The following is a 27,921-nucleotide window of genomic DNA, read 5'->3' on the forward strand; positions in this document are numbered from 1 at the left end:
CCTCAGATGTCAGCCTCCTGAGTAGCTAGGATTACAGGCGTGAGCACCCGGCACCCAGCTGAACATCCCTAACTCTTAAGCTCCCAGCTCTGAACCAGCCAGCAGCTGTTCTAGGATGAAAGGCATTGCTCTACTAAAATAGAGCTGTCTAAAGGAAGTGGAGAGCCACACTCCAGACAGGTGAACAGCAAGCCTTGGGGAGAAGGCCTCACCTCAGAGACGGGTTGCAGACGGACGAGTCTCACGAAGCGGAAAATACTGTAACTCATTACAGTTAAGCCGGGCTTAGAAGTAGTCAGCGGTCATACCGCGCCGCTATTTTGAGGCGTGGCTGTCTTCCACCTCCTGAGTGGAGTGGGAGGCTGGTGGCAGTGGGTGAGTATGTGGTCACTGACGGGCCCTCTAGCCCTCTACTCCAGCCATCAGAGGTGACCCCCGAGATAAGCACAGGGCATTCACTGCCTGCATTGTCACCACCTGGGGAGAACACTAGGCACCGCCCAAGTCTGAGCGATTCCCTTATGGGCGGGACTTCACTAGTAGCCTCCTACTGACTGGCCGATTTCGGCCACGTCTCAAGCCAATCAAAGAAGACCGCTCCCGCCTTCTCGGACCCCAGGAAGCTGCATTCCGTAGGTTAGGTTGTGAGTGGCCGTGTTGCACACCACACCCCCTGCTGTCCTCCTCTCCTGTCACTTCACTGGATAGAAATGAGCCCATTCTTCCCAGAGCGAGTTGCTTTAGTCGTTTAACGTGAAAAGTGGGTTTAGGCGGTCAGTCGCGAAGATGGGGAAAGTGCCCAGGTCCGCTCACTAAACGTCTACGCCAGCAAAAAGACTCCTGGCTCCCACTGGCCAGTGAGCTGAATAGCACTTTAGATAAACCGGTACTGTGACGAGGAGCGCGGCCATCTGAGCAGCCTGAAGGTTACTTTGGCTTATGGGCTGGTCATGCGTATCCTTGCAGTTATGCTTCCAGAGTGTTTTGTTGAGCTGCAGATTAGTATTAAGAACCGTTACTTCCTGAGGGAAGACCAATGGACTGGCGGGCTTGGATTCCCGGCAACGCGCTGAGACTTTGTTTGCTTTTGGCCCCTCGCGGTTCCTGTAGCGTCCTTAGGAATCGCGCCCCTAGAAACCGCCGGCCGCCCGCTGGGACGGTGGGTCGCTAGAGGCGGCGCCGGCTTCACTCGCCCCGGGCCAGCGCGGGCGCTCAGGCCTCGGAGCGGGGGTGATGGCCGCCTCGCACCCCGCAGCGCGGCCGGCGGCCGGCTGTTTTCACAGCCCGGGAAATATCACCGGAGCGTGGGCCGCCCCGTACCAACGCCAAGACCCCAGACAGGTTCTGGCGGCGGCGGCCGCCGCCTTGGGCCAGGAGGAGGAGGAGGAGGAGAGCGCGGCGCAGCCTGCGCGGGCGTCGGTAACGTGGGAGCGGGCGGTGGGCCGGGGCCGGGCGCGAGCGGAGGGCGGGCCGGCCCCCCGGCGAGGCCGGGGCTCGGCGCCGGGTGCAGGGCCCTCCCGCCCCGCCGGGTGGGAGAGCGCGTGCGCGCCGGCCCGGGGCTGCTTTCGCTCAAGGCTGGCGCTCTACCACTTGAGAGGCAGCCTCGCGGCCTGCCGACAGCGCTTCCTGGGAGATGAGAGTCTCCTGGCCTTTGCAGCCCGGGCTGGCTTCGAACCGCGGTCCTTGGGTCTCAGACTCCTCCTGCCTCGTCAGGATCGCCGGCCCGAGCTTCCGGGGCCCGCTCTGGAGAGCAATTTCACGATTTTCTGGTAAAGTGGCAGGACCTGCCCTACTCTCCAGCAACAGAAATCTTCCTTGTTCTTTTTGTAATTTGAGGAAAACTGGTGTACCCCGTAGTGGATAACTCGTACAGCCAGGTGAATCAGTTCTATCCTCCATCAGTAAGGTCTTGGTTATTAGTGGATCTTAGCTAAAGACATCAGGGCTAGATGTGAACTTAAAAAAAAAAAAAAAGCTTTTAAGAGTTGAGTGGGTAAACAGATATAGATAACCATATCTTACCTATTTTTGGAAGCTGCTGTGAGATTCCGGTGTTCCCTAAAAGGTGGCGCGAACAGGCCTTTCTACAATCCATGTTCAGTTTCACATGTGTCCTGGACACCTGCCCAGGTGGAGGGCAGAGTCTGCCATCTGCTCTACTTACTTAAAAAATAGGAACCACTAGCCGGGCACCCGTGGCTCACGCCTGTAATCCTAGCTACTCAGGAGGCTGAGATCTGAGGACTCGGTTCAAAGCCAGCCCGGGCAGGAAAGTCTTATCTCCAATTAACCACCAGAAAACCTAAAGTGGCTCTGTAGCTAAAAGTGGTAGAGCTCTCGCTTTGAGCAGAAGAGCTGAGGGACAGAGTCCAGGCCCAGAGTTCAAGCCTCATGACCAACAACAAATAAAATCAAAGTTTTTAAAAAGATGAGAACCTGGGCTGGGAAGGTGGCTCAGTGGTAGAGAGCTTGCCTCCCATGCATGAGGCCCTGGGTTCCATTCCTTAGCACCACATAAACAGAAAAAGCCACAAGTGGCACTGTGGTTCAAGTGGTAGAGCACTAGCCTTGAGCTGAAGAGCTGAGGGACAGTGCCTAGGCCCAGAATTCAAGCCCCACCACTGACAAAAAGAAAAAAAAGGATGAGAACCATGAATTTAAACTAGAATCTTCAGATATAAACCTCCTTATCCCAAGCTAGTTCCTTAATGCCATATGTTCAAAGTTCCTCAAATACAAAGCATATGGCCCAGGACTAAAAGAAAAAACTGATTATTTTGAAATTCCAGTCTCTACAACCTATACCAAAACTATTAGTGACATAAGCTTTTAGGCCAGTATTTCATCAATAGACCACCAACTTGAAATTATCCAAGATAATACAGATTGAGATTCTGAATATGAGTCAGAGTCCGAATCCTAGCACCAGTTTTATATATGATAAAGCTGCCACTCAGCACAATTTTCTGTAGGTCGTGGGGCTTGAACTCTGGGCTTGGGCGCTGTCCCTGTGCTCTTCAGCTCAAGGCGAGGGCTCTACTGCTTGAGTCACAGCGCCACTTCCTGTTTTCTAGTGCTTTATTGGAGAAAAGAGTCTCAAGGACTTTCCTGTCCGGGCTGGCTTTGAACCGTGATTCTCAGATCTCAGCCTCCTGAGTAGCTAGGATTACAGGCGTGAGCACCAGCGCCCGGCTAGCATATTTTAATAGAGAAGGATTTGGAGTCCTGGATTAGAAATCTGTTGTTAATTGCTAGGTATTTCTGAATGTTAGGACTTGCTTAGATCTGTTTCTTTATCTATAAAAGAAATAGGTTTCTTTTTTTTGCCTCAGCTGTTAACAAAAACCAAATTAGTGCATCATATTTAAAGAGCAAATTGGCCGGGTGCCGGTAGTCATGCCTGTAATCTTAGCTACAAAGGAGTCTTAGATGTGAGGACTATGGTTCAAAGCCAGCACAGGAAAAGAATGTCTGTGAGACTCTAATCTCCAGTAAACCGCCAGAAAACCAGAAGTGGCGCTGCAGCTCAAGTGGTAGAGCACTAACCTTGAGCTGAAGAGCTCAGGGACAGCGCCCAGGCCCAGAGTGCAAGCCCCACAACTGAGGGGGGTAGAAAAAAAAAAAAAAAAAAAGCAAGTTATAAACCAATGGGGCTGTCATTTGAGTAGCTCATTTGAAGATTATATTCTACTTTGTCTTGCAGTGGTAGAGGAGCTGATCATTTGTATAGTTGGAAATATATTCCACAATACCCTGTTAAACTACAGACTTATTTTGTCTAAAATGTGATTACCTTAGGACAGATCAATTTATACAATGAGCTAGTTTCAATAAGACAGGATCCTAAAAAGAAAACGAAAAAGCAGCAGCAAGAGCTAACTCTTAAAACTTTGACATTGTTCTAAGACTACCATACAGGAAAGAGCCAAAAGTAAACTGGGTAAACTACCACAGTAGGCCTGATAACCAGGACTGGGGGACCCAGAAAGACAGAAAAGAGTGCAGAGCCGCATAGACTAGATTGTGATCCAGTGATAGATCTTGATGGATCTTGTGGATCTGTTTTGATTTTCTTTATCTTTTAGTATTAGGGTTTGAACTCAGAGCCTGATGCATAGAAGACAGGTTTTACTAATTGAGCTATACCTCCATCCTAATCCATCTTGATTTTTTTTTCCTTTTTTGCTAGTCCTGGGGCTTGAACTTAGGGCCTGGGCACTGTCCCTGAGCTCTTCAGCTCAAGGTTAGCCCTATACCACTTGACCCACAGAACCACTTCTGGCCTTTTCTGTTTATGTGGTGCTGAGGAATCGAACCCAGGGCCTCATGCATGGGAGTCAAGCACTCTACCACTGAACCACTTTCCCAGGCCCTCCATCTTAATTTTTTAAAGGTTAATTTGCTTCAATAGTAAACTCATAGCTGGGCACCAGTGGTTCATATTTCTAATCCTAGCTATTCTCCAGGAGTCAGACCTGGAGAATTGAGGTTTGAAGCCAGCCTGGGCTAAAAGTACAAGAGACTCCCATCTCCAGTTAACAATGCCAGGCTGAAGGTGTGGATCAAGAGTGCCGGTGTGAGCAAGAAAGCCTAGTAAGAATGGGAATACCTGAGTTGAAGCCCTGGTACTGACTCTTCTACTCGAGCCACGGCACCTCTTCCAGCTTTTTCTGAGTAGTTTATTGGAAATAAGAGTCTTATGGACTTTTCTTCCTGGTCTGGCTTCAAACAATGATCCTCAGATCTCAGCCTCTTGAGTAGCTAGGATTATAGGAATGAGCCACTGGTGCTTGGCTCTCTGAGGTTTTTTTTTTTTTGGGTCCGGTTGTGGGGCCTGAACTCTGGGCCTGGGCGCTGTCCCTCAGCTCTTCAGCTCAAGGATAGCGCTCTACCACTTGAGCCACAGCGCCACTTCCGGCTTTTTTCTTTTTGCTTATATGGTGCTGAGGAATCGAACCCAGGGCCTCAGGCTTGCAAGGCAAGCGCTCTACCACTGAGCCACCTTCCCAGCCCCTCTCTGAGTTTTTTTACTCAATGCTTACACTCTACCACTTGAGTCACAACTCCACTTCCAGCTTTTTAAGTGATTAATTGGAGAAGAGTCCCATGGATTTTACTGCCCTGGCTGGATACTATATACTAAATATTCATGAGAATCTAGTCCCCTGAGTATCTAGGATTACAGACAGCCATCTGCACCTGGCAAACCACCTGCACCTGGCTAAACACTGCTTTGAACTTATTATATAGTCTAGTCTTTTTTCTATTTCCTACATATGTAATATTTTAATATATGATAGCATGTTATAAGGATAGTTTTCTATTTTTCCCTATTTTCCTTTTTCTCTTTCCATTGGGGTTTACCAATGTAGATCTGACTCATTCCTAGCAAATCTTTTCCAATAAAAAGGGCAAGTTTAATAAAAATTCTAGAATTGCAGGTGAACCTTTATAGATGACAACACAATTCTTTATACGTACTGATTCTGGAAAGCAACAGGTGCTGGAAGGATTCATTAACTAAGTGGGTCAAACCAATGTTAGAAAGATCATCCTCTTATCCAATGGCACATTTACAATGTAACACAGAAAGCTAAACAAGTACACAGCCTGGGTTAACTGATGCAATAAATGTTGTTGGGATGGTGCCAATAAAGACGAAATTAGAATTGGAAATCTTTTTTTTTAAGTCTTTGATGTGTTTTAGGCAAAATCTTATAAGATGAATTAATCTGAGTTGACTGGCATTAAAGTAGTAAGCTAAAAGTGGGATGATGCTGTGCAAGCATCAATGCCTAAATGCGGATTATCAGTCCTGCCACTCTCTCCACAAGGATAGACCTTGTAGGCCTAAATCATTTGATCCTTTTGATTAAGACCTTATAAGAGATATTCTGAAAGAATCAATGAGAATACATGAATGCTTTTGGCATCCATTTATTTTAACCTACATCTTCTTAATATTTAATAAAATTAGGGCTGGGAAGGTGGCTCAGTGGTAGAGCGCTTGCCTTGCATGCCTGAGGCCCTGGGTTCGATTCCTCAGCACCACATAAGCAAAAAGAAAAAAGTCGGAAGTGGTGCTGTGGCTCAAGTGGTAGAGCGCTAGCCTTGAGCTGAAGAGCTGAGGGACAGCGCCCAGGCCCAGAGTTTAGGCCCCACGAACGGACCCCAAAAAAAAATTTAATAAAATGAATACAAGCCTTTTTTAAAGTTTTGGGATTTTTTGGTGGTACTAGGGTTTTAAATTTGGGTTTCAACTTGCTAGGCAGGTGCTCTGCCACTAAGCTAGGCATCCACCCAAATCCAAGCCTTTAGAACAATATTTTCTTTTTTTTTAATTTAATTTTTTTTTGTGAACATACTGTACAGAGGGGTTACAATTACATGGGCAAGATAATGCATACATTTCTTATCAAGCATTGCAGCCTCCTCCTTTGTTTATCCTTTACATCCCTTCCCAGCCTCCCCCCTATCCTCCCACCCAATCCTCCCCCCTTCCCCCCTCCCCCCCCACATCAACGTTGTAATAGAACAATATTTTCTTTATTGAGATTAAGTGATTGCATAAATTTCACAATATTGTGGGAACTATCCCACAGTAGCTAAAGTCACAAACACATTTTTTTTTGGAGCCAAGCACTGGCATTTATTTATTTTTATATATTTTTATTGTGAAAATACTGTACAGAGGAGCTACAATTACATGGGTAAGATAATGAGCACATTTCTTATCAAGCATTGTAGCCTCCTGCTTTGTTTCCCCTTCCCATCCCTTTGTATCCTCCCCCCCACCCCCCCACCAAAGTTGTAAAGTTCATTTTTCGCCATAACGACTTGTACATCCCATTGTTGCAATGGGTCCTCCTGTATCCCTGTTTTAACAATTTGTTTTTTCCCTTCCCCTCCACATATACCAACATCATATATAGTGAAAGCAGGGGTTATACCATGGGGGAGGGACATACAAAGCAACAAAGACATAATCTTATAAATATGTTAGAAACAATCTCATGAAAGATCTCTCTCTTTCTCTCTCTCTCTCTCTCTCTCTCTCTCTCTCTCTCTCTTGTCAGTCGTGGGGCTTGAGCTCTAGGCCTGGGAGCTGTCCCTGAACAATTCAGCTCAAAGCTCATGCTCTACCACTTGAGCCATAGGGCCACTTCTAATTTTCTGGTGTTTTTTTTTTTTTTATTGTGATTAAGTGATTACATAATTTCCCAAATTTCACAGTACTGTGGAATAATGATGCTCATTTAAAATCACAAGTTCATTCTAACTTTCCTGGAGCAAATTGTCTATCACAGTCTATAACATATAACGGTGTACACATATACACCATACATGTGATCAGCAGCATGGGGATATTTAGTAGTGGTTCGACCAGATGAGTGGGAGTTCTTTGTTTCTTAAGTCCTGTTAATTTTGTCATATCACCTAACATTTTGGATTTAGCATCCACTTATCAGGGAGACCATGTACCGTTTATCTCTTTGCTCTTGGCTTACCTCGCTCAACATGATTCCTTCTAGCTCCATCCATTTCCCTGCAAATGCCATTATTTTGTCATTTCTAATGGTTGCATAATATTCCATTGTGTATAGATACCACAATTTTTGGATCCATTCATCTGTGGTGGGGCATCTGGGTTGTTTCCATATCCTAGCTATTGTGAACAGTGCTGCAATAAACATGGAGGTGCACGTGTCCTTGTATATTGGTTCCTGTTGTTCAGGGTAGATGCCTAGAAGTGGTATGACTGGGTCGTAAGGGAGGTCAATCTTTAGCTTTCTGAAGACCCTCCAGACTGCTTTCCAAAGTGGTTGTATAAGTGTACATTCCCACCAGCAGTGTAATAGGGTTCCTCTTTCTCCACATTCCCTCCAGCATTTGTCGTTGGCTGATTTGTGGATGTGGGACATTCTGACTGCGGTAAGGTGGTATCTCAGGGTTGTCTTTATTTGCATTCCTTCACAACCAGGGATGATGAACATTTCCTCATGTGTTTCTTTGCCATTTTTATTTCTTCATCTGAGAAGTCCCTCTTTAGTTCCCTTGCCCATTTAGTAATTGGCACAAACACATTCTTACTTTCACAAAGCGAATTGTCATTATCATGGTCTATAAAGCTTGTGAACTCTACAAACTTTGACAGTACAACTATTTCTTCCAAATAGAATGATATGTACATTTCTTTCCTTTTGCTTAGTATAAGGCGATCCCTCTTTCTCTCTCATTCCCTCCCTCCCATCGCTGCCCTTGAGTTGCTTAGTTCAGTTTTATCAATGTCCAATGCAGCTGCTAGGCCCCTCTGCTGCATTTTTTCATCTGTTTTCCTCTGATTCCCTGCCCTCCTCATTCCATCCCTCATATGTGCACACATATATACCATAAGTAGGGTCAGGAACATAGAGTCATCTAAAAAACGATACAACAAATTAAGCAGAGGTCCTTTGTTTCTTGATATCCTGTTTACTTTGTCATATCTTGTTGCATTTTGAATGTAAAACATTCGAATATTAGGGAGACTGTGTGCCATTTGTCTCTCTGATCTTGGCTTATTTTGCTCAACATGATTTGTAGAACAGTATTTATTTCTTTACATGATTCAATCGTTTTGTAAGAAAATAACTGCGCTTCCTTCATTGAAAACTTGCTGGTTTTTTTTTTTTTTTCTACTTATGTGGTACAAAGGAATCAAACCCAGGGCCTCATGCATGCAAGGCAAGCACTCTACCACTGAGCCACCTTCTCAGCCCAAAACTTGCTGTTTTTGTCATTTCTTTTTTTTGTGCTGGTACTATGGCTTGAACTCAAGGTCTGGGCACTGTCAGATTATAGACATGAGCCACCAGTGCCAGGCTAAACATGCTGTTTTTTTTTTGGGGGGGGGGGGGTAGGTCATTCTGGGCTTGGGCACTGTCCCTCAGCTCTTCAGCTCAAGGCCAGCCCTCTACTGCTTGAGCCACAGCATCACTTCTGGTTTTCTAGTGGTTTTATTGGAGATAAGAGTCCCACGGACTTTCCTGTCCGGGTTGACTTTGAATGCTAATTCTCAGATCTCAGCCTCCTGAGTAGCTAGGATTACAGGCTTGAGCCACGGGCGCCCAGCACTTGCATTTTTTAAAACTACATTCATTCACTTAACAAGTGTTTACTGAACATCTGCTGTTGACCAGGTATTTCCCAGACACTGGTAACACAAAAGTGAATAAGACAAATGCTAGCTTTTGTAAAGCTTATTTTCCATAGGGATGCAAATTAGTGAGTGAGCACCTGTGGCTCATGCCTGTAATCCTAGCTACTCAGGAGGCCGAGATCCAGCCAGGGCAGGAAAGTCCAGGAAGTCCAGAAAGTCCAGGGCAAGTGACGCTTATCTCCAATAAACCACCAAAAAAACAAGTGGTACTGAGGCACAAAGTAGTATGGTGCTAACTTTGAGCAAAAAAAGAAATTCAGGGGGGCTGGGAAGGTAGCTCAGTGGTAGAGTGCTTGCCTTGCATGCATGAGGCCCTGGGTTCAATTCCTCAGCACCACATAAACAGAAAAAGCTGGAAGTGGCGCTATGGCTTAAGGGGTAGAGCGCTAGCCTTGAGCTGAAGAGCTGAGGGACAGACAGCTCCTAGGCCCAGAGTTCAGGCTCCATGACCGGACCCAAAAAAAAAAAAAATTCAGGGACAGCACCCAGGCCCTAAGTTCAAGCCCTATAACTGACCAGAAAAAAAAAGTCCTGGGTTGGGAAGGTGGCTCAGTGGTAGAGTGCTTGCCTTGCATGCATGAGGCCCTGGGTTCAATTCCTCAGCACCACATAAGCAAAAAGAAAAAATCCAGAAGTGGCGCTGTGGCTCAAGTGGTAGAGCGCTAGCCTTGAGCTGAAGAGCTGAGGGACAGTGCCCAGGCCCAGAGTTCAAGCCCCACGACTGACAAAAAAAAAAAAAAAAAAAAAGTCCTATTATTTATAATGACTTTTTCTGTTGTAGTGTCATCTATTAAATCTATAATTTAGCGAATACTCTTTTTCCATTGAGTCTGTTCCAGGTAGTAGTCTAAATTTAAAACTATGGTTGGCAGTCTTTCATGCATAATATCAGAAACAATTTCATCTGTTTTTCAACTAATAAAATATTTAAACTTTTGTATTTATGTAGAAGTGAGTTTTTAATCTCCTTAGTTGTACAGTTTAAAGAAATGAAAGGTATATAAAAGGAGTGAGATAAAAAGTCCAATGGACCCTTCAGGCATGGCTTTGTGTACAATCTGAGCAAGAGGATATCCTCAATTCATAAAGCAGATTTGGATTTTCTGGGAGTTTGCTCCTCATGTCCTTAAAATATCCTTAGGGGAAAATGTACATAGGCTCCAAGTAACTTAACCTAAGTAGATGGGTCTTTCAAGACTCTCATTTGGGGCTGGGAATGTGGCTCAGTGGTAGAGTGCTTGCCTAGCATGCATGAAGCCCTGGGTTCAATTTCTCAGTACCACATAAACAGGAAAAGCTGGAAGTAGCCTTGTGGCTCAAGTGGTAGAGTGCTAGCCTTGAGAAAAAAAAAAAAGATTAGGGACAGTGCCCAAGCCCTGAGTTCAAGCCCAGGGCTGACCAAAAAACAAACAAAAATAAACCTCTAACATTTGAATTTGTGTCAGTTTCTTTATTCCAAATGATATTGAACAGTTTTTCCCTCCTGCCAGGCTGATTGTAACATCAAGTCTTCTCCAGTGAATGATCGAATAACGTATGAAGACACTGTTAACTTTTCTGATATCTCCCACTCTAATGAAGAGTATTTCAGGAGACTAAAAGAACTGAAGGCAGCCCACATAAAAACTATGAAAATATTAAGAAAAATGTACCAAGAAAAGCTAAATTTAAAGGAAGCTCAGCCAGTAATCATCAAGGAAGATTCTCCTAGTATCTCTTCCAGGTGAGTTTATATTCATTGTAATTTATGTCTACTTAAAAGTGAAATAAAATTGTTTCAGAATATTTTCTCTTAAGTATTGTTACACCTTTTTTTTTTATAGTGGTATTAGAGTTTAAACTCAGGGTCTTATACTTGATAGCAAGTGCTATAATGGTTGAGCTACACCCTTAGTCCTTTTTTCATAACTTATTTTTCAAATAAGGTCTTTCATTTTGTCCAGGCTAGCTTGAACCAAAATCCTATTTATGCTTCCCACATAGCTGGGATAATAGGTGTGTGCCACCACACCTAGCTTTTATTGATTGATAGGGTATCACAGACTTTTTGCCTAGGTCTAGCCTCAGACCATCATCCTCTTGATCCAGCTTGGAGTAAAGGTATGAGCACTGCTGCTGCTTCTCTGTACACTCTTAGTGCTATATAAAGGGGAGATTATATTCAAAATAGTTGATGTAGCCAGATATGCATACCTATCATCCAAGCACTTTGGAAGCTAAGGCAGGAAGATCAGGGGTTCAAGGGCAGTTAGCGTTACATAGTTCCTGTATCCAAAAAAAAAGAAAGCTGGTTGCTGGTAGCTCATACCTATAATTCTAGCTACTCAGAAGGCTGAGATCTAAGGACTACAGTTCAAAGCCAGTCCCAGCAGGAAAGTCCATGAGACTCTTATCTCCAGTTTACTACCGAAAAGCCAGAAGTGAACCTGTGGCTCAATTGGTAGAGCACTAGCCTTGAGCAATAGAGCTCAGAGAAAGCACCCAGGCCCTGAGCGCAAGCCCCAGGACTGGTTTAAAAAAAAAAAAAGTAGAGGAAGAAACAGTTGGTCATGCCAGGGTGTTGGTGGAAAGAATTTTCCAGGTAAGTGTCTTATGTGAGCTCAGACTGGAAGGAGAGCGACGATGCTGCACATAAGAAGCAGTCTTCTAGGCAGCAAAGATCAGATGTTCTAAGGCATGGCGGCACAGGAAGTCATGGTGTGAGGAAGTTCATATGCTACATATGACTGAAGAATCGTGACTGGGAGTAGAGAGGGCCAAGAGCTAAGACTGGAAAGGGAAGCAGAGATCTTTCCTGAAGGGCTTTATACTTTAGACTTTGTAACAAAGAGGAATCATTGAAAAGTTCAAAGCAATGGAGTGACCTGATGAGATAAATGTTTTAGGATTGTGACTGGAAAATTTGGAAGACTTAGTAGATAAGATACAACAGAGCTGAGAGCTGGTGGTTCAGCCTGTAATCCTAGCTACTCAGGAGGCTGAGATCTGGAGGATCATGGTTCAAAGCCAGCCCGGGCAGGAAAGTCTGTGAGACTCTTATCCCCAATAAACCACTAGAAGACTGGAAATGGTGCTGTGGTTCAAGTGGTAGAGCACTTGCCTTGAGCTGAAGAGCGCAGGAACAGTGCCCAAGCCTAGAGTTCAAGCCCCATGACCCACAAAAATATATAAATAATAAGATACAACAGCCCTCTAATCTCAGGTTCTTTGACTCTAAGATAAAGAATCAAACCAGATCATTTGTAAACATCTTTAAACTGTTTTAAATAAAAATGATAATTTTCACAAGTTCATTCCAGTTCCTCTCTCTAGCTGATTATTATACCCTGAAAATAGATGTAAGCCTATGTTAATTTTTATGTTTGATCAAGAAGAATTGAAAGTGTATCTTAATTCTTCTCACTTAGTTGTGCGACAGGAAAGAATTCCTATCACCCTGTGTTGTTAGTGACATCACTTTCGGAGCCTGATTTGACCCGGTCTTCCTCCTTGCATACGTCTTCCTCTGAAGAGGATATACCGCAGCTAAAAAAAGAGCTTTCCAAGAAACACAAAATGATGACGTATGCCAAGGAGCTCATCAACAACATGTGGAGAGACTTCTGTGTTGAAGATTACATAAAGTGTGATGATTCTGACTTCCCAGCAGTTGAAAAAACAAAGAAGAAACCGAAAGAATGGGTGCCCAAGGTTACTGTGCCTGTGCCTTTTCAAATGACAATTAGAGAACAGAAGAAAAAAGAAGAGGCCAAGAAGGCTATGTCGGATATTGAAATGATGCGAAAACTCATCAAGACACAAGCTGATTCTGAGCGTAGGAAGAAATTCCGAGCTAATCCTCTTCCTTCATATATTTTCTTTCCCCGTTATCAAGATATGGTCAAGCAAAATGAGGAAAGGAGGATGATGATGAAGGAGAAAAACAAAGAAGCTCTTTTGGCTTTACAAAAGCCATTTAAGTTTATTGCAAGGGAGGAACAGAAGCGAGCAGCCCGGGAAAAGCAGCTGAGAGACTTACTTAAGTCTAAAAAGAAAACAAGCCGATTTAAAGCCAGACCCATACCTCGATCTACTTATGGTTTCTCTTCGCCTATTAGTGATAAATTAAAAGAAGAAGATCTCTATAGAAGCCTTAGGGCACAGCTGAGAGCCCAAGAATTTTTAGAGGCTTTGTCTGCCCTGCCTTCTGGGACAACATACAGACATTACAGGAAACCCAGGAATCCTGAGCGATCTGGAAAGTTAAGGAGTAAAGCCAAGGGGAGAGGCCAGGTTCCTGATACTCATGACCCCCCTCTGAAATATAAAGAATTCTCAGAACTCAGGTTTCCAACGCGCTCAACAGTTTATAAACAATTCGACCTTCAGACCTCCTCAAGTGACTCTGCCAAAAGAGACAAAGTTTGGGCAGACATTAGAGCAGATGAAGAAAACTTGAGAGAAACACGTTGGCCTTATCTGTCTCCAAGGTGTAACTCATCAGTGAAAAATGCGAATACAAAGCCCCCACTTTATAAAAGTGTCAGCCCGACAAAGCACACAGTATCTTCAAGAGGACGGGAGCAGGCCACAAGGTAATGACTAGTGCCCACTAACTTGAGATTGCTAAAGTCCTGTATGCAGCTCTGTTAATTAATTTTATGTTCGTGAATTGAAAATATTAAGAAATTATTACTGTATCTATAGTATATTTTACTGCACAATGTAGAACATTTTGCTTAGGGTGTTCTAAGAAGCAAATGTACTTTATAGTTTTTGAATTTTGGGGGACAGGCAAGGTGACCTTTAGCTTTGATTGGATTTCCAGATTCACAAGTCAGATTTCTGTAAGAAGGTTGTCCATTTTTTTTAACCTTTGAATTATCCCACAGTAAATCTTTGATAAACAACATTTTGCTTGGCTTAAAGTGAATTAAGCCATAGTTTGTTGCCCTCAGGAGATCACTTGAGGAAAAGAAAATGTCGGAAGAAGAGAGAAATCGGATCCTAACTAAACAGAAGCAAAGAATGAAAGAATTGCAGAAACTCCTGACAATCCGGGTTAAGGCTTATGACTTGCACCAAAGTTTAGCTCAGATGTCTAAATCCAAACTAAAACACCTCAGGTATTATGAAAGAATCCTGAATCTTCAGAGCATTTATTTCCAAACTTTTTTTTAAAAAATCAGTTGATACCAAGAAAAGAACAAGTGGAGAATAGTATTAGCAGTTTAGTTTATGGATTAAAATTACAATTGGTGGGCTGGGAAGGTGGCTCAGTGGTAGAGCACTTGCCTCGCATGCCTGAGGCCCTGGGTTCGATTCCTCAGCACCACATAAGCAAAAAGAAAAAAAAAGCCGGAAGTGGCACTGTGGCTCAAGTGGTAGAGCGCTGGCCTTGAGCTGAAGAGCGGAGGGACAGCGCCCAGGCCCAGAGTTCAGACCCCACGACTGGACCCAAAAAAAAAAAAAAGTTACAATTGGTCACTTATGCTCATTATGTACACACATGCATAATGCCTGTGTAAACTCATACATGCACACATACGCACACCTCTTGGGGAGAATCATGAAGCCATGCTGATGAACAGAAACTTTTTTTTGTTGTTGTTGGTTGTGGGGCTTGAACTCAGAGCCTGGGTGCTGTTCCTGAGCCTCTTTGTGTTCAAGGCTAGTGCTCAACCACTTGAGACACAGCGCTACTTTGTTTTTCAAGTGGTTAATTGGCAATAAGAGTCTCTTCTGCCTAAGCTGGCTTCCAACCACTATCCTCGGATCTCAGCCTTCTGAGTAGCTAGGATTTACAGGAGTGAGGCACCAGTGCCCAGTTTAGAAACATTTTCTATTAAGGCCATACTTAACCCCTATAATGTTTAATGCTTCATCAGCATCTAGCCTTTTAATTTTTGTTCCTTTTTTTTTTTTTTTTTGGCGTCAACTGTGGGACTTGAACTCAAGGCGTAGGCACTATCCCTGAACTTTTCTGCTCAAGGCTAGCACTCCTCCACTTGGAGCTACAGTTCTACTTCTGGCTTTTTTTTTTTTTTGGATCCGGTCATGGGGGGCTGAACTCTGGGCCTGGGTGCTGTCCCTCAGCTCTTTAGCTCAAGGCTAGTGCTTTACCACTTGAGCCACAGCGCCACTTCTGGTTTTTTCTGCTTATGTGGTGCTGAGGAATCGAACCCAGGGCCTCATGCATTCGAGGCAAGCACTGTCCCACTGAGCCAACTTCCCAGCCCCTTTTTTTTTTTTTTTGGAGATAAATCTCACTGACTTTCCTGCCCAGGCTGGTTTTGAACTGCGATCATCAGATCTCAGCCTCCTGAGTAGCTAGGATTACAGGCATGAGCTACCAATGCCCATCTACACACACACACACCACACACACACACACACACACACACACACACACACACACACACACACACACACACACTTTTATGGTACTTGGAATTGAACCCAGGACCTTGTGTGTGCTTAACACATGTTCTCCCACTGAGCTGTATTCCTAGCCTCTTTGTATTATTTTTGATTGCATAATATAGTATTGAGAAAAATCTTAATTCACACAGATCAAAATAAAATTTAGTAGCTTGCTATAGAGTCTCAGATTTTTTTTTTTTTTTTTTTTTGCCAGTTCTGGGGCTTGAACTCAGAGCCGGAGCACTGTCCTTGAATGTCTTTTTGCTCAAGGCTAACACTCTACCACTTGAGCCACAGTGCCACTTCCAGCCTTTTCCATTTATGTGGTGCTGAGGAATCAAACCCAGGGCTTCATGTATGATAGGCAAGCACTCTACCACTAAGCCACATTCCCAGCCCCCCCCCCGCCCCCTTTTTTTTTCTTTCTTATTTTGGTGCTAGGGATTGGACCAGGGCCTTGACCATGCTACTTATTTTGTACCATTAAATTACAACCCAGCCCCAACCAAGGATATTTCCTCCCCACCCCTTTCTCTCTTTCTCCTTTTCCTTTCCTTTCTTTTCCTCTTTCTTTCCCCTTCCCCTTCCCCCCCTTAATCTTCCCCCTTTTCTTTTATCTCTCTTTCTTTTTGAGGCAAGATCTCATTAGGGAGCCCAGGCTGGCCTCAAATTCAGAATCCTCCTATCTCAGCCTCTCTAGTCCTATTTGGGGTTTAGTGTTACATGTTGCATTTCATTATCGTTTCAATATAAAATAATTAAAACATGCACAGAATCTATAGAACCACTTCAAAATATTAGAATTAATGTAAAATGAAGTTTGAAAACCAGTGTCTAGATGTTACACTTAAAGGTGTTCATGTTAAAGTCAGAAAATACCTCCCCAAAGCTGGGTAAGTAAGATAATTTATTAATTTATTATAATATTAAATGACATATATGTTTGGTTCTTATAACTCAAATTATATATGTTATTATATATGTGTATTATATAGGTATATCATATGTCTGTTAGCTTTTAATGATGAGCATTCCTTTATAATGCAGTATAATCCACTGATAGAGGGAACTTAATTTGATGAACTTGCTTCAAAAATTTCTTAGAAATGTAGTATTTGCTGGGTGCCAGTGGCTCATGCCTGTAATCCTAGCTACTCAGGAGGCTGAGATCTGAGGATCTTGGTTCAAAGCCAGCCCCGGCAGTCAAGTCCATGAGACTCACTAGAAAACCGGAAGTGGCGCTGTGGCTCAAACAGAGTGCTAGCCTTAAGCTGACGAGCTGAGGGACAGCACCCAAGCCCAGAGTTCAAGCCCCACAACCAACCAAAAAAAAAAGCCGGCCCAGGCAACAAATGTCTGAAACTCTTACTTCCAGAAAACTGGAAGTGGCGCAGTGGCTCAAGTGGTAGAGCGCTAGCCTTGACCTGAAGAGCTGAGGGATAGCGCCCAGGCCCAGAGGCCCAGGCCCAGAGTTCAAGCCCTAGAGTTCAAGCCCTATGACCAACAACAAAAAAAAAGTATTTACTAGTAGGAAAAAAAACCCTAGTTTTTCATAACACTAATTTGCAGGTAATTAAAGATAATTATTACTTTATAACTCTTTCCTTATTATCTGCCTTTTTATCTTGATTGCTTTACTGTATCTTATGTAGAGAAAAAGTGTTATTTAATTCATTACAGGGTCTAGTCCAAAAAAGTACACATATGGTAAATTTATGTATTTTGATTGCTATTCTTCTATGTACACTATATGCTAATTATCATGCTCCCTATTTCTCCTTGACCTGCTCCCATTTAAGTAACTTTGCCACTAACCTTTAAGAGATCTCAGGGGAAAAGAAGAACAAGGTCTTATTTTCAGAATAAATTCTTTAAAGAGAACTATAATTTGGATCAAATCTTCCTGGTATATATACTTACAAATGAGACAAGAAGGAAGTCATTCTTCTAGTTTAAGTCCCTTTGTACATTATGCCTTGATGATTTTGAAAGTCAAAATGTCTAGACTTTTCCAGGGCCACAGAATGTGTGCTTTCAGAACCTTAAAACTTTATTCCATGAGAATTTATCAGTCTAGCCGGGCGCTGGTGGCTCACGCCTGTAATCCTAGCTACTCAGGAGGCTGAGATCTGAGGATTATGGTTCAAAACCAGCCCGGGCAGGAAAGACCGTGAGACTCTTGTCTCCAATAAACCATTAGAAAATGGAAGTGGTGCTGTAGCTCAAGCGGTAGAGCGCTCACCTTGAGCTAAAGAGCTGAGGGACAGCACCCAGGCCCAGAGTTCAAGCCCCATGACCAACAACAACCACAAAAATACAGAATTTATCAGTCAGAATTTATCAGAAAAGGAACTGAGCTAAATTCACAATTTCTGATTTGTCATTTAAGCTAAACATTATATATGTAAGTTTTTTTTTTCTCAGATGGCCTTTTAAAATTCTATTCCTTTTATTTGATTTTAGAAAGAGTGAAAAGGAAAGGATGAAAGAATACCGACAAGAGCTAGAAGAAAGAGAAGAAGAATTAAAACAGAGGCCATTATTGTTTGAAAGAGTTGCTCAGGTTGTGTTTGTTGGAATATAAGAGCTATTGTCAGCCTTTAAAAAAAATCTTTAGCTCCCAGACTTAAAGCCCATCTTCCCTATGTATGTGTTACATAATTATTGAGACAATGTTTCTGTGATAGCTCAAGGAGAGTATCTTACTGATGAGGCAGGCAATCGCTTGATAAAGAATATACTGCCAATCCAATTGTCTTAAAATACTAGTTGCACAAACTTTTTAAAGTCTGGTTATTTTGAAGAACCAACTTGGTCATATATTAAGGTGAGGCTTCATGAATGATTTGAAGATCTTTGCAGAATTAAAAAATGAAACAAAATGGCTAATTGAATCAGATTTATTTCTGCCAGTAATTTTTTTTTTTTTTTTTTTAGTGATACTAAGGTTTGAATTCAGGACACTGTACTTGCCAGGCAGGTGCTCTACCATTTAAACTATATCTCCAACCCTTTTTTGTTTTAGTTATATTTCAAATACAATCTTATGCATCTTTTTGCCTAGGGCCAGCCTCAGACCATGTTCTTCCTACTTAAGCTTCCTATACAGGTGTGCACCACTGTGTCCAGCTCATTTATTGAACTAGATCTTGATAACTTTCTGATCAAGCTGGACTTGAACTGCAGTCCTCCTAGTCTATACTTTCTGAGTAGTGTATCTGGTCATTTTTATTTTTTGTCAGTTGTGGGGCTTGAACTCTGGGTCTGGGCGCTGTCTCTCAGCTTTTCAGCTCAAGGCGAGCGCTCTACCACTTGAGCTACAGCACCACTTCTTTTTTTTTTTTTTTTTGGGTCCGGTTGTGGGGCCTTAACTCTGGGCCTGGGCGCTGTCCCTCAGCTCTTCAGCTCAAGGCTAGCACTCTACCACTTGAGCCACAGCGCCACTTCCGGCTTTTTTTTCTTTTTGCTTATGTGGTGCTGAGGAATCGAACCCAGGGCCTCAGGCATGCAAGGCAAGCGCTCTACCACTGAGCCACCTTCCCAGCCCAGCACCACTTCTTATCTGGTCATTTTTAAAAAAATGAATCTGTATTTCAGTCTTATCTGTAATCACTGAAAGCATTTCTTTTTTTATAGGAAAACCAAACTTAGGGACAGTGGATACTGCTTTTTCTGTTTTCACTCAGTTTTATGATGTTTTTGTTGTTGTTGATGATGATCAGGGGCTTGAACTCAGGACCTGAGCACTAATCTTAAACTCTCCTGCTCAAGGCTAGTGCTCTACATCTTAAAGCCATAGCACCACTTCTGGTGTTGTTTGTTTGTTTGCTTTTTTTGCTTTGCTGGTCCTGGAGCATGAACTCAAGGCCTGGGCATTCTTCTTGAGCTTCTCTGTGCTCAAGGCTAGCACTCTACCACTTAAGCCACAGGACCACTTCTGGCTTTTTCTGTTATGTAGTGCTGAGGAACTGAATCCAGGTCTTCATGCAGGTGAAGCAAGCACTCTACCACTAAGCCACATTCCCAGCCCCCAAAATGCATCTGTTTTTGAAACCACGGTCTTATTGATTTTTTTTTTTTTTTGGTTATGGGACTTGAACTCAGGGCCTGGACACTGTCCTTGAACTAGCATTCTACCACTTGAGCTACAGTGCCACTTACCACTTCTGGTTTTTTGGTAGTTGATTGGAGGTAAGAGTCTCAGGATCCAGGCACTGGTGGCACAGGAAGCTGAAATCTGAGGATCGCAGTTCAAAGCCAGCCCGGACAGGAAAGTCCATGAGACTCTTATCTCCAATAAACCACCAAAAAACTGGAAGTGGGCGCTGTTGCTCAAGTGGTACAGTGCTTGCAGTGAGCTGAAGAGCTGAGGGATGGTGCCCAGACCCAGAGTTCAAGCCCCATGACTGACCAAAAAAAAGAAAGAAAGAAAGAAAAAGAGGCTTAGGACTAATCCGAGCTACTCAGGAGGCTGAGCAATCTGAGGATCGAGGTTCAAAGCCAGCCTGGGGAGGAAAGTCTGTGAGACTGTTATCTCAGTTAACCACCAGAAAACCAAAAGTAGTGCTGTGGCTCAAGTGGCAGAGCACTCGCATTGAGCTGAAGAGCTGAGGGACAGCACCCAGGCTGAGTTCAAGCCCCACAACCAACAACAGTAGCAACAGAAAAAAATCTCAGGGACATTCCTGTGTGTGCTGGCTTTGAACAACCATGATCCTCAGATCTCAGCCTCCTGAGTAGATAGGATATAGGCATGAGGCACAGCACCTGGCTATAATCTCTTGTAAGGGACATTTATCAATTTTGGGTACTTTGAACTTTGAGTTCACTTTGGTGACACTTCTTGACAATAGATAAGAACCACTGGAGGTGACAGGAGCTGCATTGTGAATTTCAGGCCACAAACAAGTAGTAGACAGTTGAAGCACTTGCCTGACATGTGAGCTCCTCTTGGTTTTCTACTTTGGTTGGGGTTTACTTTAGATGGCTGAGAACTACTTCTTCTCCCAAAGGAGTTGGTCACTGAGAAACCTGCCACCTTCTTTTCCTGAGTAATCTCTTCTGCTGGTGAAATGCCTCATGAAACTTCTATTTTCTATCTACTAGTTCCAAATTATAATAATTTGAATGAACTGGATAAGGTGACATTTGCCTATAAATAAGCTATTTGGGAAGCTAAAGCAGAGGATGGCTTGAGTCCAGGAATTCAAGAGTAGTCTGGGCAACATGATTTTTTTGATTGGTTCTTGGGCCTTTCCTTTGCAAAGCCATGCATATCTTCATCTCATTACTTCCACTCCTCTGTCAAAATTAATGCTGGGCAACAGTTGATAACCCTGGATAACAGTCCACTATCCATTCTCACTGTCCTAGTCTCATTTCCAATGAATGGTATAAAGGGGTCTAGTTACTAACTTCCCCAATTGGAGCTATAAGTCAAGGTCATTGTTGTAGATGAACAAACTCAAGTTCAAAGAAGGTAAGTAACCCATGAGGATTATTGTTAGTAAATGACAGGGCTAGGTTAGAACCCATGTTGATAGGCTTCCAAGTACTTAACCCTTAGCTATCCTGCTTCCTCCTAAAAGAAAATGCACAAGTCTTAGTCCAGTATTCAGACTCCTGTGAGCTCTGTTAACCTCTCTAGTCTGTCTCCTACTGCACTCATTTTGCCCGTATCTTGTTCCCCCACATACACCCTTTACTTTCTGCTACCTTCAAACTTGACTGTTCATGCTACTTTCTAGACACCTCAGAGTCTTTGTCTTTACTTTTTTTTTTTTTTTTTTGTCAGTTGTGGAGCTTGAACTCTGGGCCTGGGCTCTATCCCTGAGCTCTTCAGCTCAAGGCAAGTGCTCTACCACTTGAACCACAGCGCTGCTTCCAGTTTTCTGGTGGTTAATTGGAGATAAGAGTCTCATGGGCCTGAGCTGACTTTTAACTGCGATCCTCAGATCTCAGCCTCCTGAGTGGCTAGGATTACAGGTGTGAGCCACTGGCACCCGGCTGTCTTTACTACTTTTAGCTCATCCACATCTTAATGCGCAGTCACTATCTTGCATTGTTCCCCAGGTTACCCTTCCCTCTGTTCTTTAACTAGCCTGTGCATACATCTGTCATAGCTTGTAGAAATTGTCTGTGTAAGACTCTTGCCGTCTTGCTAATTCACTTTAAGAGTGGTGGCCAAGTCTTTGTAATCCCAGCACCTGGTGCCTAGGGCCAGTCTGACACAGTGGACATGTTAGCAAGTGTCTATTGAATCAACTTGAACAATTACAATCACATTGGTCAGACATTGACCTTTTATTTTTTCTGGGGTGAGCCTAGACTAGGAACATTACTTTGATAAATTTGTGATGAGTTTCAGTATTAATATTTTGTTATTCTGTACATTCCCACCATTCTAAAGCATCAGAAAGCATGGCAAAATAAATGATGTGTATGTTGAAAACAGGTTATTTTTATAACCACTATTTTTTCTCCAGTTTATATGCTGGAAACATTTTTCTCTCCCCATGCTCTTGTGAGGGCTTGCTATAATCATTCAATAATTAAGCAAATAAAAAAATTGCTACTAACTACTGGTGATAAATATATATAAGCTGGGCGCCGGTGGCTCACGCCTGTAATCCTAGCTACTCAGGAGGCTGAGATCTGAGGATCATGGTTCAAAGCCAGCCCAGGCAAGGAAAGTCTGTGAGACTCTTATCTCCAGTAAACCACTAGAAAACCAGAAGTAGTGCTATGGCTCAAGTGGTAGAGTGCTCGCCTTGAGCTGAAGAGCACAGGGATAGCGCCCAAGCCCTGAGTTCAAGCCCCATGACCAACAAAATAAAAATAAAAAATATACATATATATTTTCCCCCTTTGAACTGGAGCTTTAATTAGAGCATTAAAGTCCATCATTATTTTAGTTTCTGGAAGAAACAGAGGTAATCCTTTTTAGCAAGGTCTTTTATAGTAAAGAAAGTAATAGGGCTGGGAAGGTGGCTCAGTGGTAGAGCACTTGCCTTGCATGCCTGAGGCCCTGGGTTCGATTCCTCAGCACCACATAAGCAAAAAGAAAAAATCCGGAAGTGGTGCTATGGCTCAAGTGGTAGAGTGCTAGCCTTGAGCTGAAGAGCTGAGGGACAGCGCCCAGGCCCAGAGTTCAGGCCCCATGACCGGACCCAAAAAAAAAAAAAAAGAAATAATACAATTGTTTTAACTGTTCCTGTTATTTCATAGGATTTACAACTCTTTTCATGATAAAGTACAGAGGAGAAATACTTGTTTAAATTAGGAATAATTATATATTTTCTTGTATAAAATATTAAACTATAATTAGTTCTTTTGTGTGTGTATGCCCATCCTGGGGCTTGAACTCGGGGCCTGGGCACCATCCTTGAGCTTTTGTGCTCAAGACTAGCGCTTTATCACTTTGAGCCACAGCTCTACTTCCATTTTTTTCAGATGATTAATTTCAGGAAATAAGAGTGTCATAGACTTTCCTGCCAGAGCTGTTTTTGAGCAGTGATCCTTTGATCTCAGCCTCCTGAGTAGCTAGGGTTACAGGGGTGAGTCACTGGCACTTGGCAAAATGTAATTAGTTCTGTGTATAGATTGTCTATGGCAGTGCACCATTGTTGTTTTGGTTAACATGTGTTAGTACATTTTCCTTGTACTGTATTTTGCTATGAAGACTGCTGCAAATTAACAGCTGTTACTTATATAACAAAGTCACTTGCAGCTCTTTTCATTGTCAATTTATAGGTTATTTGTCATCTTCCTCTGCTGACTTATTACCTAGCAGAATATGTCCGATTACAAAACAAACTATATTATTTCTCTTTTTTGGAAACCACAGGTTTATAAACTGAGTAGATATTTAATTCTTTTTTTAGTCAGCCATGGGACTTGAACTCAGGGCCTGGGCTGCTGTCCCTGACATCTTTTGCTCAACACACACTCAGATGTCAGCCTCTTGGGTAGCTGGGATTACAGGCATGAGCCACTGTCTTATCCTAGCTTATCACTGTTTTGATTTTTTTAATTAATTAATTTTTTGCCAATCCTGAGGCTGAACTCAGGGTCTGAGGATTGTCCCTGAGCTGCTTTTGCTGAATGTTATCACTCTACCACTTGAGCCACAGCTTCTGGCTGTGGCTTTTTCTGTTTATGTGGTATTGAGAAATTGAACCCAGGGCTTCATGCATGCTAGGCTAGTAAGTACTATACCATTAAGTCACATTTCCAGCCCCTTTCTTTTTTTAAAGTCACAAACACCTTTTAATCTTCACGATAGTTATCATTATCTTCATCTACATTGCTTATGATCTCTATGACGTTTAACAATAAAACTTTTTTTTTTAGAAATATGTTTTGTTTTTTTGTTTGTTTTTTCTTGGGCTTGGGGCTTGAACTCAGGGCTAGGGTGCTTTCCCTCAGCTCTTTTTGCTTAAGGCTAGCACTCTACCACTTTAAGCCACAGCTCCACTTCCAATTTTCTGGTGGTTAACTGGAGATAAGAGCCTTTGAACTGTGATCCTCAGATCTCAGCCTCCTTAGTAGCTAGAATTACACGTTACCAGCACCAGGCTATCACTGTATTTTTTAATATGGGGGTTAAACTGGGTGTTGACTCACATCTTGGCAGTATGGGATTCCATTGGTCCATTGGAACTGAGCCATTTCTATTCACTTTGCTTTAGGTGGATACCTGAAGGCCAATATTTGGCCCTAAACTAATTTACTTCCACTGATAGGAGCTGAAGGTTCATTAAAACTGAGTTACTAGTGTGACTACCATCATCTTGTAGCTCCATGAAGCCTATGGTTTCACAACTGTAATGACTTCCTTTTTTTTTTTTTTGCCAAGCCTGGGGCTTGAACTCAGGGTCTGGGCACTGTCCCTAAGCTACTTTTGCTCAAGGCTAGGGCTCTACCACTTGAGCCACAGTGCCACTTTGGCTTTTTCTGTTTATGTGGTACTGAGGAATCAAACCCAGTGCCTCATGCCTACAAGGAAAGCATTCTACTGCTGAGCTACCTTCCTAGCCCCTGTAATGATTTTCAATTTGCTGCAGGTATGTTTTGTTTTGTGGTATTGGGGATTGAACCCAGGGCCTTACACTTGCTAGGCAAGTGCTCTACTACTGAGCTGTGCCCTGAAGCCTCACCTGCTGCACCTCTGAAAGGATCATCACAGCTCCACCGGATCTCCAAGCAAGGAAGTGATAGCCCATGTCCCTTTGCTTCCTTCACAAAGTAAAGCCAGTAATTATTACTGATTCTTCTTCTATTATCTTTGGAGATACACATGCTTTCTAAAGAGTAAAAATTGCTCAGTCCCAGTAGTTCATGTCTGTAATTCTAGATGCTGGAAAGCATAGATCAGAAGGATCATGGTTCAAGGCCAGCTCTAGCAAAAAGTTTGTGAAACTGCATCTCAGGAAGTAGTGGGTGCCGGTGGCTCACGTCTGTAATCCTAGCCACTCAGGAAGCTGAGATCTGAGGATTGCAGTTCAAAGCCAGTCCAGGCAGGAAAGTCTGTGAGACTTATCTCCAGTTAACCACCAGAAAACCAGAAGTGGTGCTGTGGCTTCAAGTGGTAGAACATTAGCCTTTAGCTTAAGAGCTCAGGGACAGTACCAGATCCAGAGTTTAAGACCCACAACTGACCAAAAAAAAAAAAAAAAAGCTGGGCGCAGTGGCATATGTGTGTATCATGCCAGCTATGTGGAAGGATGAGATTGGGAGGATAGCAGTTTAAGACTGGGCAAAGCAAGACTCTTAAAACAACAAAAGCAAAATAAACAACAAAACCAAGGGGCTGGAGGCATAGCTCAAACAGTAGAGCACCTGCCTAGGAAGCCAGTGTTCTGAGTTCAAACTTCACTACATCCAGAAAAAAAAGTAAAAAAGCACTTCAAGAGCCTCCTATTTATACCTATTACATGATCTTGCTTTCTACTCCATTGTCAGACCCATTGCACAACTATTGTAGAACTGATGTGATCTCATTTTCTTACTGATTTTCACATATAGAGTCACAACAGTAGGTAAAACCTATGTACAGTATAAAGAATAATTACAGATTACTCTTCATGTGCTATCATCTGGGGTTAGTAACAGAGCATGCCAGCACTCTAGAAGTTTGTGTGCCCTTCCAAGACCCCAACCCTCTGCCCTAAGATAACTGTCATGATCACATCCATGATAAACATCATCTTGTTTTTCATTGGTAATGAGGCTTGCTTGAACTCAGACACTAGGTGCTGTCCATCAGCATTTTTGCTAAAAGCTAGCACTCTACCACTTTGAGCTATATAGCACCATTTTGTTCTCTGGCTTTGAACCGTGATCCTCAGATCTCAGCCTCCTAAGTAGCTAGGATTACAAGTGTGAGCCACAAGTGCCAGGCTTAACATTGCCTTGTTTTTCTGCACAACCGCACTCCTATGTCTATCCCCAAGGGGTATAGTTTTGTCTAGTTAATGAATTATATTAAATGCACACTTGCGCTTTGCTCCATATTGTATTTGTGAGATCTGTTTGTGTTGTGGCAGATAACTACAGCTCATTCATTTTCATTGCTTTCTTTTTCTGTTGTTTTTAACCCATACCCTTTTAGCGGAGATTTATAATCTTGTTCTCATCTAAAAAGGTTTGTCTTTCCTATAGAAAAATGCAAGAATGGCAGCAGAAAAGCATTATTCTAATACCCTAAAAGCACTAGGATTATCTGATGAGTTTGTTTCAAAGAAAGGCCAAAGTGGAAAATTACTTGAGTACCTCAGCAACCAAGACATGAAGAGTTGCCTTGAAGATAAGGAAAGGTAACATATATAACATGTCTGAACAACTTATCTTTGAAAAAAATTCTTACTTGTAATACAAGAAAGCTTACACTTCTGGTCTCTTATTTGTTAAATCTTTTATCTAAGGGAATGATGCGATCTGTTAAAAAATATACTGTTACAGTGTTTGACACAATCAAAATATTTCATGGTGATGAAGTTGTTTCTAAAGCAAAATAAATTAGCTTTCTGACTGGCATAAGTAACATAAATAACAGCATGCTTTCAAATAAATTGTAATGAAGTCACTCAGGTTCTGAAATAAATTTTTTCTCAGAGGAATATGTAATTTTCCAATTGACACTTTCATAGAGTTTTCTTGGCAATAAATTGAAGCTAATTCACGTGAGGAAGACTGGCAAGGCAATGGTATACACTGCAAAGGGTTTATGTGCCTTTAAACACCAGTCATTTTTCCTTTGAAAGATTGATAAATTTCTTCCTCTAGCTTTAATGAAGAAGAAAAAATAGAAGAAAGAGAGAGCGAGGAAGAAAATTATTTTGTTGAAACCACCAGCCAGGATTCTTACCAGGGAAAAGATGAAGATGGTGAAGGAAGTAGAGAAGAAAATACTGAAGACTAAAACTTATTACAAGCTCTCCTCGCGGCCCCTTGCTGGGCAGCACCAGGATGTCAGCAGCTGCTAAGAGCATCTTGAGGGGCATCTCTGATAAGCACGGGGATCAATGAAGACATCAGAGCCTAAAGGGACTGAATCCAGATGATTCGGTCAGAGCAAAACTGTGCCTGTTCTGTTTTAAAAATTACTGTGTGTGATCTGTTTCCAACTATAATCTGATTGGTATTTTTAAAAGGGCTTGAGAAAAAGGTTTAAGAATCACAGTTGTCACAAACTTACTAGTTATGAAAATATAATTGTTTTGTGGGGAAATGGGCTGAGTGTTGAGAGTAGAGAGCAGTATTGGCCCTTGATTTAACTTTTTCTAGAAAGCATCAATTAATAAAGATTTCTACTAATACTATATATCCATTCTTTTGATTTGCAATATAAACTATTTTGTTTATATTAAGTTTTTTATTTGAGCCATTTTGTGAAAAGTAATGTAATATGAAAAAACGTAGATGCTTACAAATTTACATTCATTTCTGCACTAGAAATTTACTATTCAGTTATACATACTATCATCCTCTTTTGGGAGGTCTGGAGGTGTTAGTTCTAGGGCTTGAACTTAAGAGCCTGGGCACTGTCCCCGAGCTTATTTTTGCTCAAGGCTAGTGCTCTACCACTTGAGTCAGAGTTTTACTTCTGGCTTTTTATGGATAATTGGAGATAAGTGTCTCATGGACTTTCTTGCCTAGGCTGGCTTCAAACCACAATCCAAAGATCTCAGCCTCCTGAGTAGCTAGGAGTATAGATAGATATGAGCCACCAGCACTTGGTGGTCTAGTTTTAGTCTTTTTTTTCCCCTGGTACTGGAGCTTGAACTTAGTGCTTTGCTTAGCTTCTTTTAAAATAAGGC

At 42.5% G+C, this 27,921-nt stretch overlaps 1 protein-coding gene across 3 annotated transcripts; it reads left to right on the forward strand.

The window, feature by feature from the left end:
* The first annotated feature begins 1,178 nt into the window (after window positions 1-1,178).
* Window positions 1,179-27,423, forward strand: Fam161a (FAM161 centrosomal protein A). Of its 3 annotated transcripts, XM_042691267.1 has the most exons (7): window positions 1,179-1,419; window positions 10,690-10,922; window positions 12,607-13,773; window positions 14,137-14,304; window positions 18,065-18,164; window positions 26,264-26,418; window positions 26,888-27,423. In XM_042691267.1, the coding sequence occupies exons 1-7, from the start codon at window positions 1,234-1,236 to the stop codon at window positions 27,021-27,023; spliced, it is 2,145 nt and encodes a 714-aa protein (XP_042547201.1). In that variant the 5' UTR covers window positions 1,179-1,233; the 3' UTR covers window positions 27,024-27,423. The 3 variants fall into 3 exon arrangements, with proteins under 3 accessions (XP_042547201.1, XP_042547202.1, XP_042547204.1); XM_042691268.1 differs by lacking the exon at window positions 14,137-14,304; XM_042691270.1 differs by lacking the exons at window positions 18,065-18,164; window positions 26,888-27,423 and having other exon boundaries at window positions 26,264-26,393.
* Window positions 27,424-27,921: the final 498 nt, after the last annotated feature.

The sequence above is a fragment of the Dipodomys spectabilis genome, unplaced genomic scaffold, assembly GCF_019054845.1.
Source record: "Dipodomys spectabilis isolate Male_0828 unplaced genomic scaffold, ASM1905484v1 ptg000141l, whole genome shotgun sequence".
Taxonomy (NCBI): domain Eukaryota; kingdom Metazoa; phylum Chordata; class Mammalia; order Rodentia; family Heteromyidae; genus Dipodomys; species Dipodomys spectabilis.

Coding starts and splice junctions, on each gene's coding strand:
- Fam161a (XM_042691267.1), top strand. CDS start 1,234: ATGGCCGCCTCGCACCCCGCAGCGCGGCCGGCGGCCGGCTGTTTTCAC. Junction 1,420..10,689: donor CGCAGCCTGCGCGGGCGTCG/GTAACGTGGGAG, acceptor CCCTCCTGCCAG/GCTGATTGTAACATCAAGTC. Junction 14,305..18,064: donor TCCAAACTAAAACACCTCAG/GTATTATGAAAG, acceptor ATTTGATTTTAG/AAAGAGTGAAAAGGAAAGGA.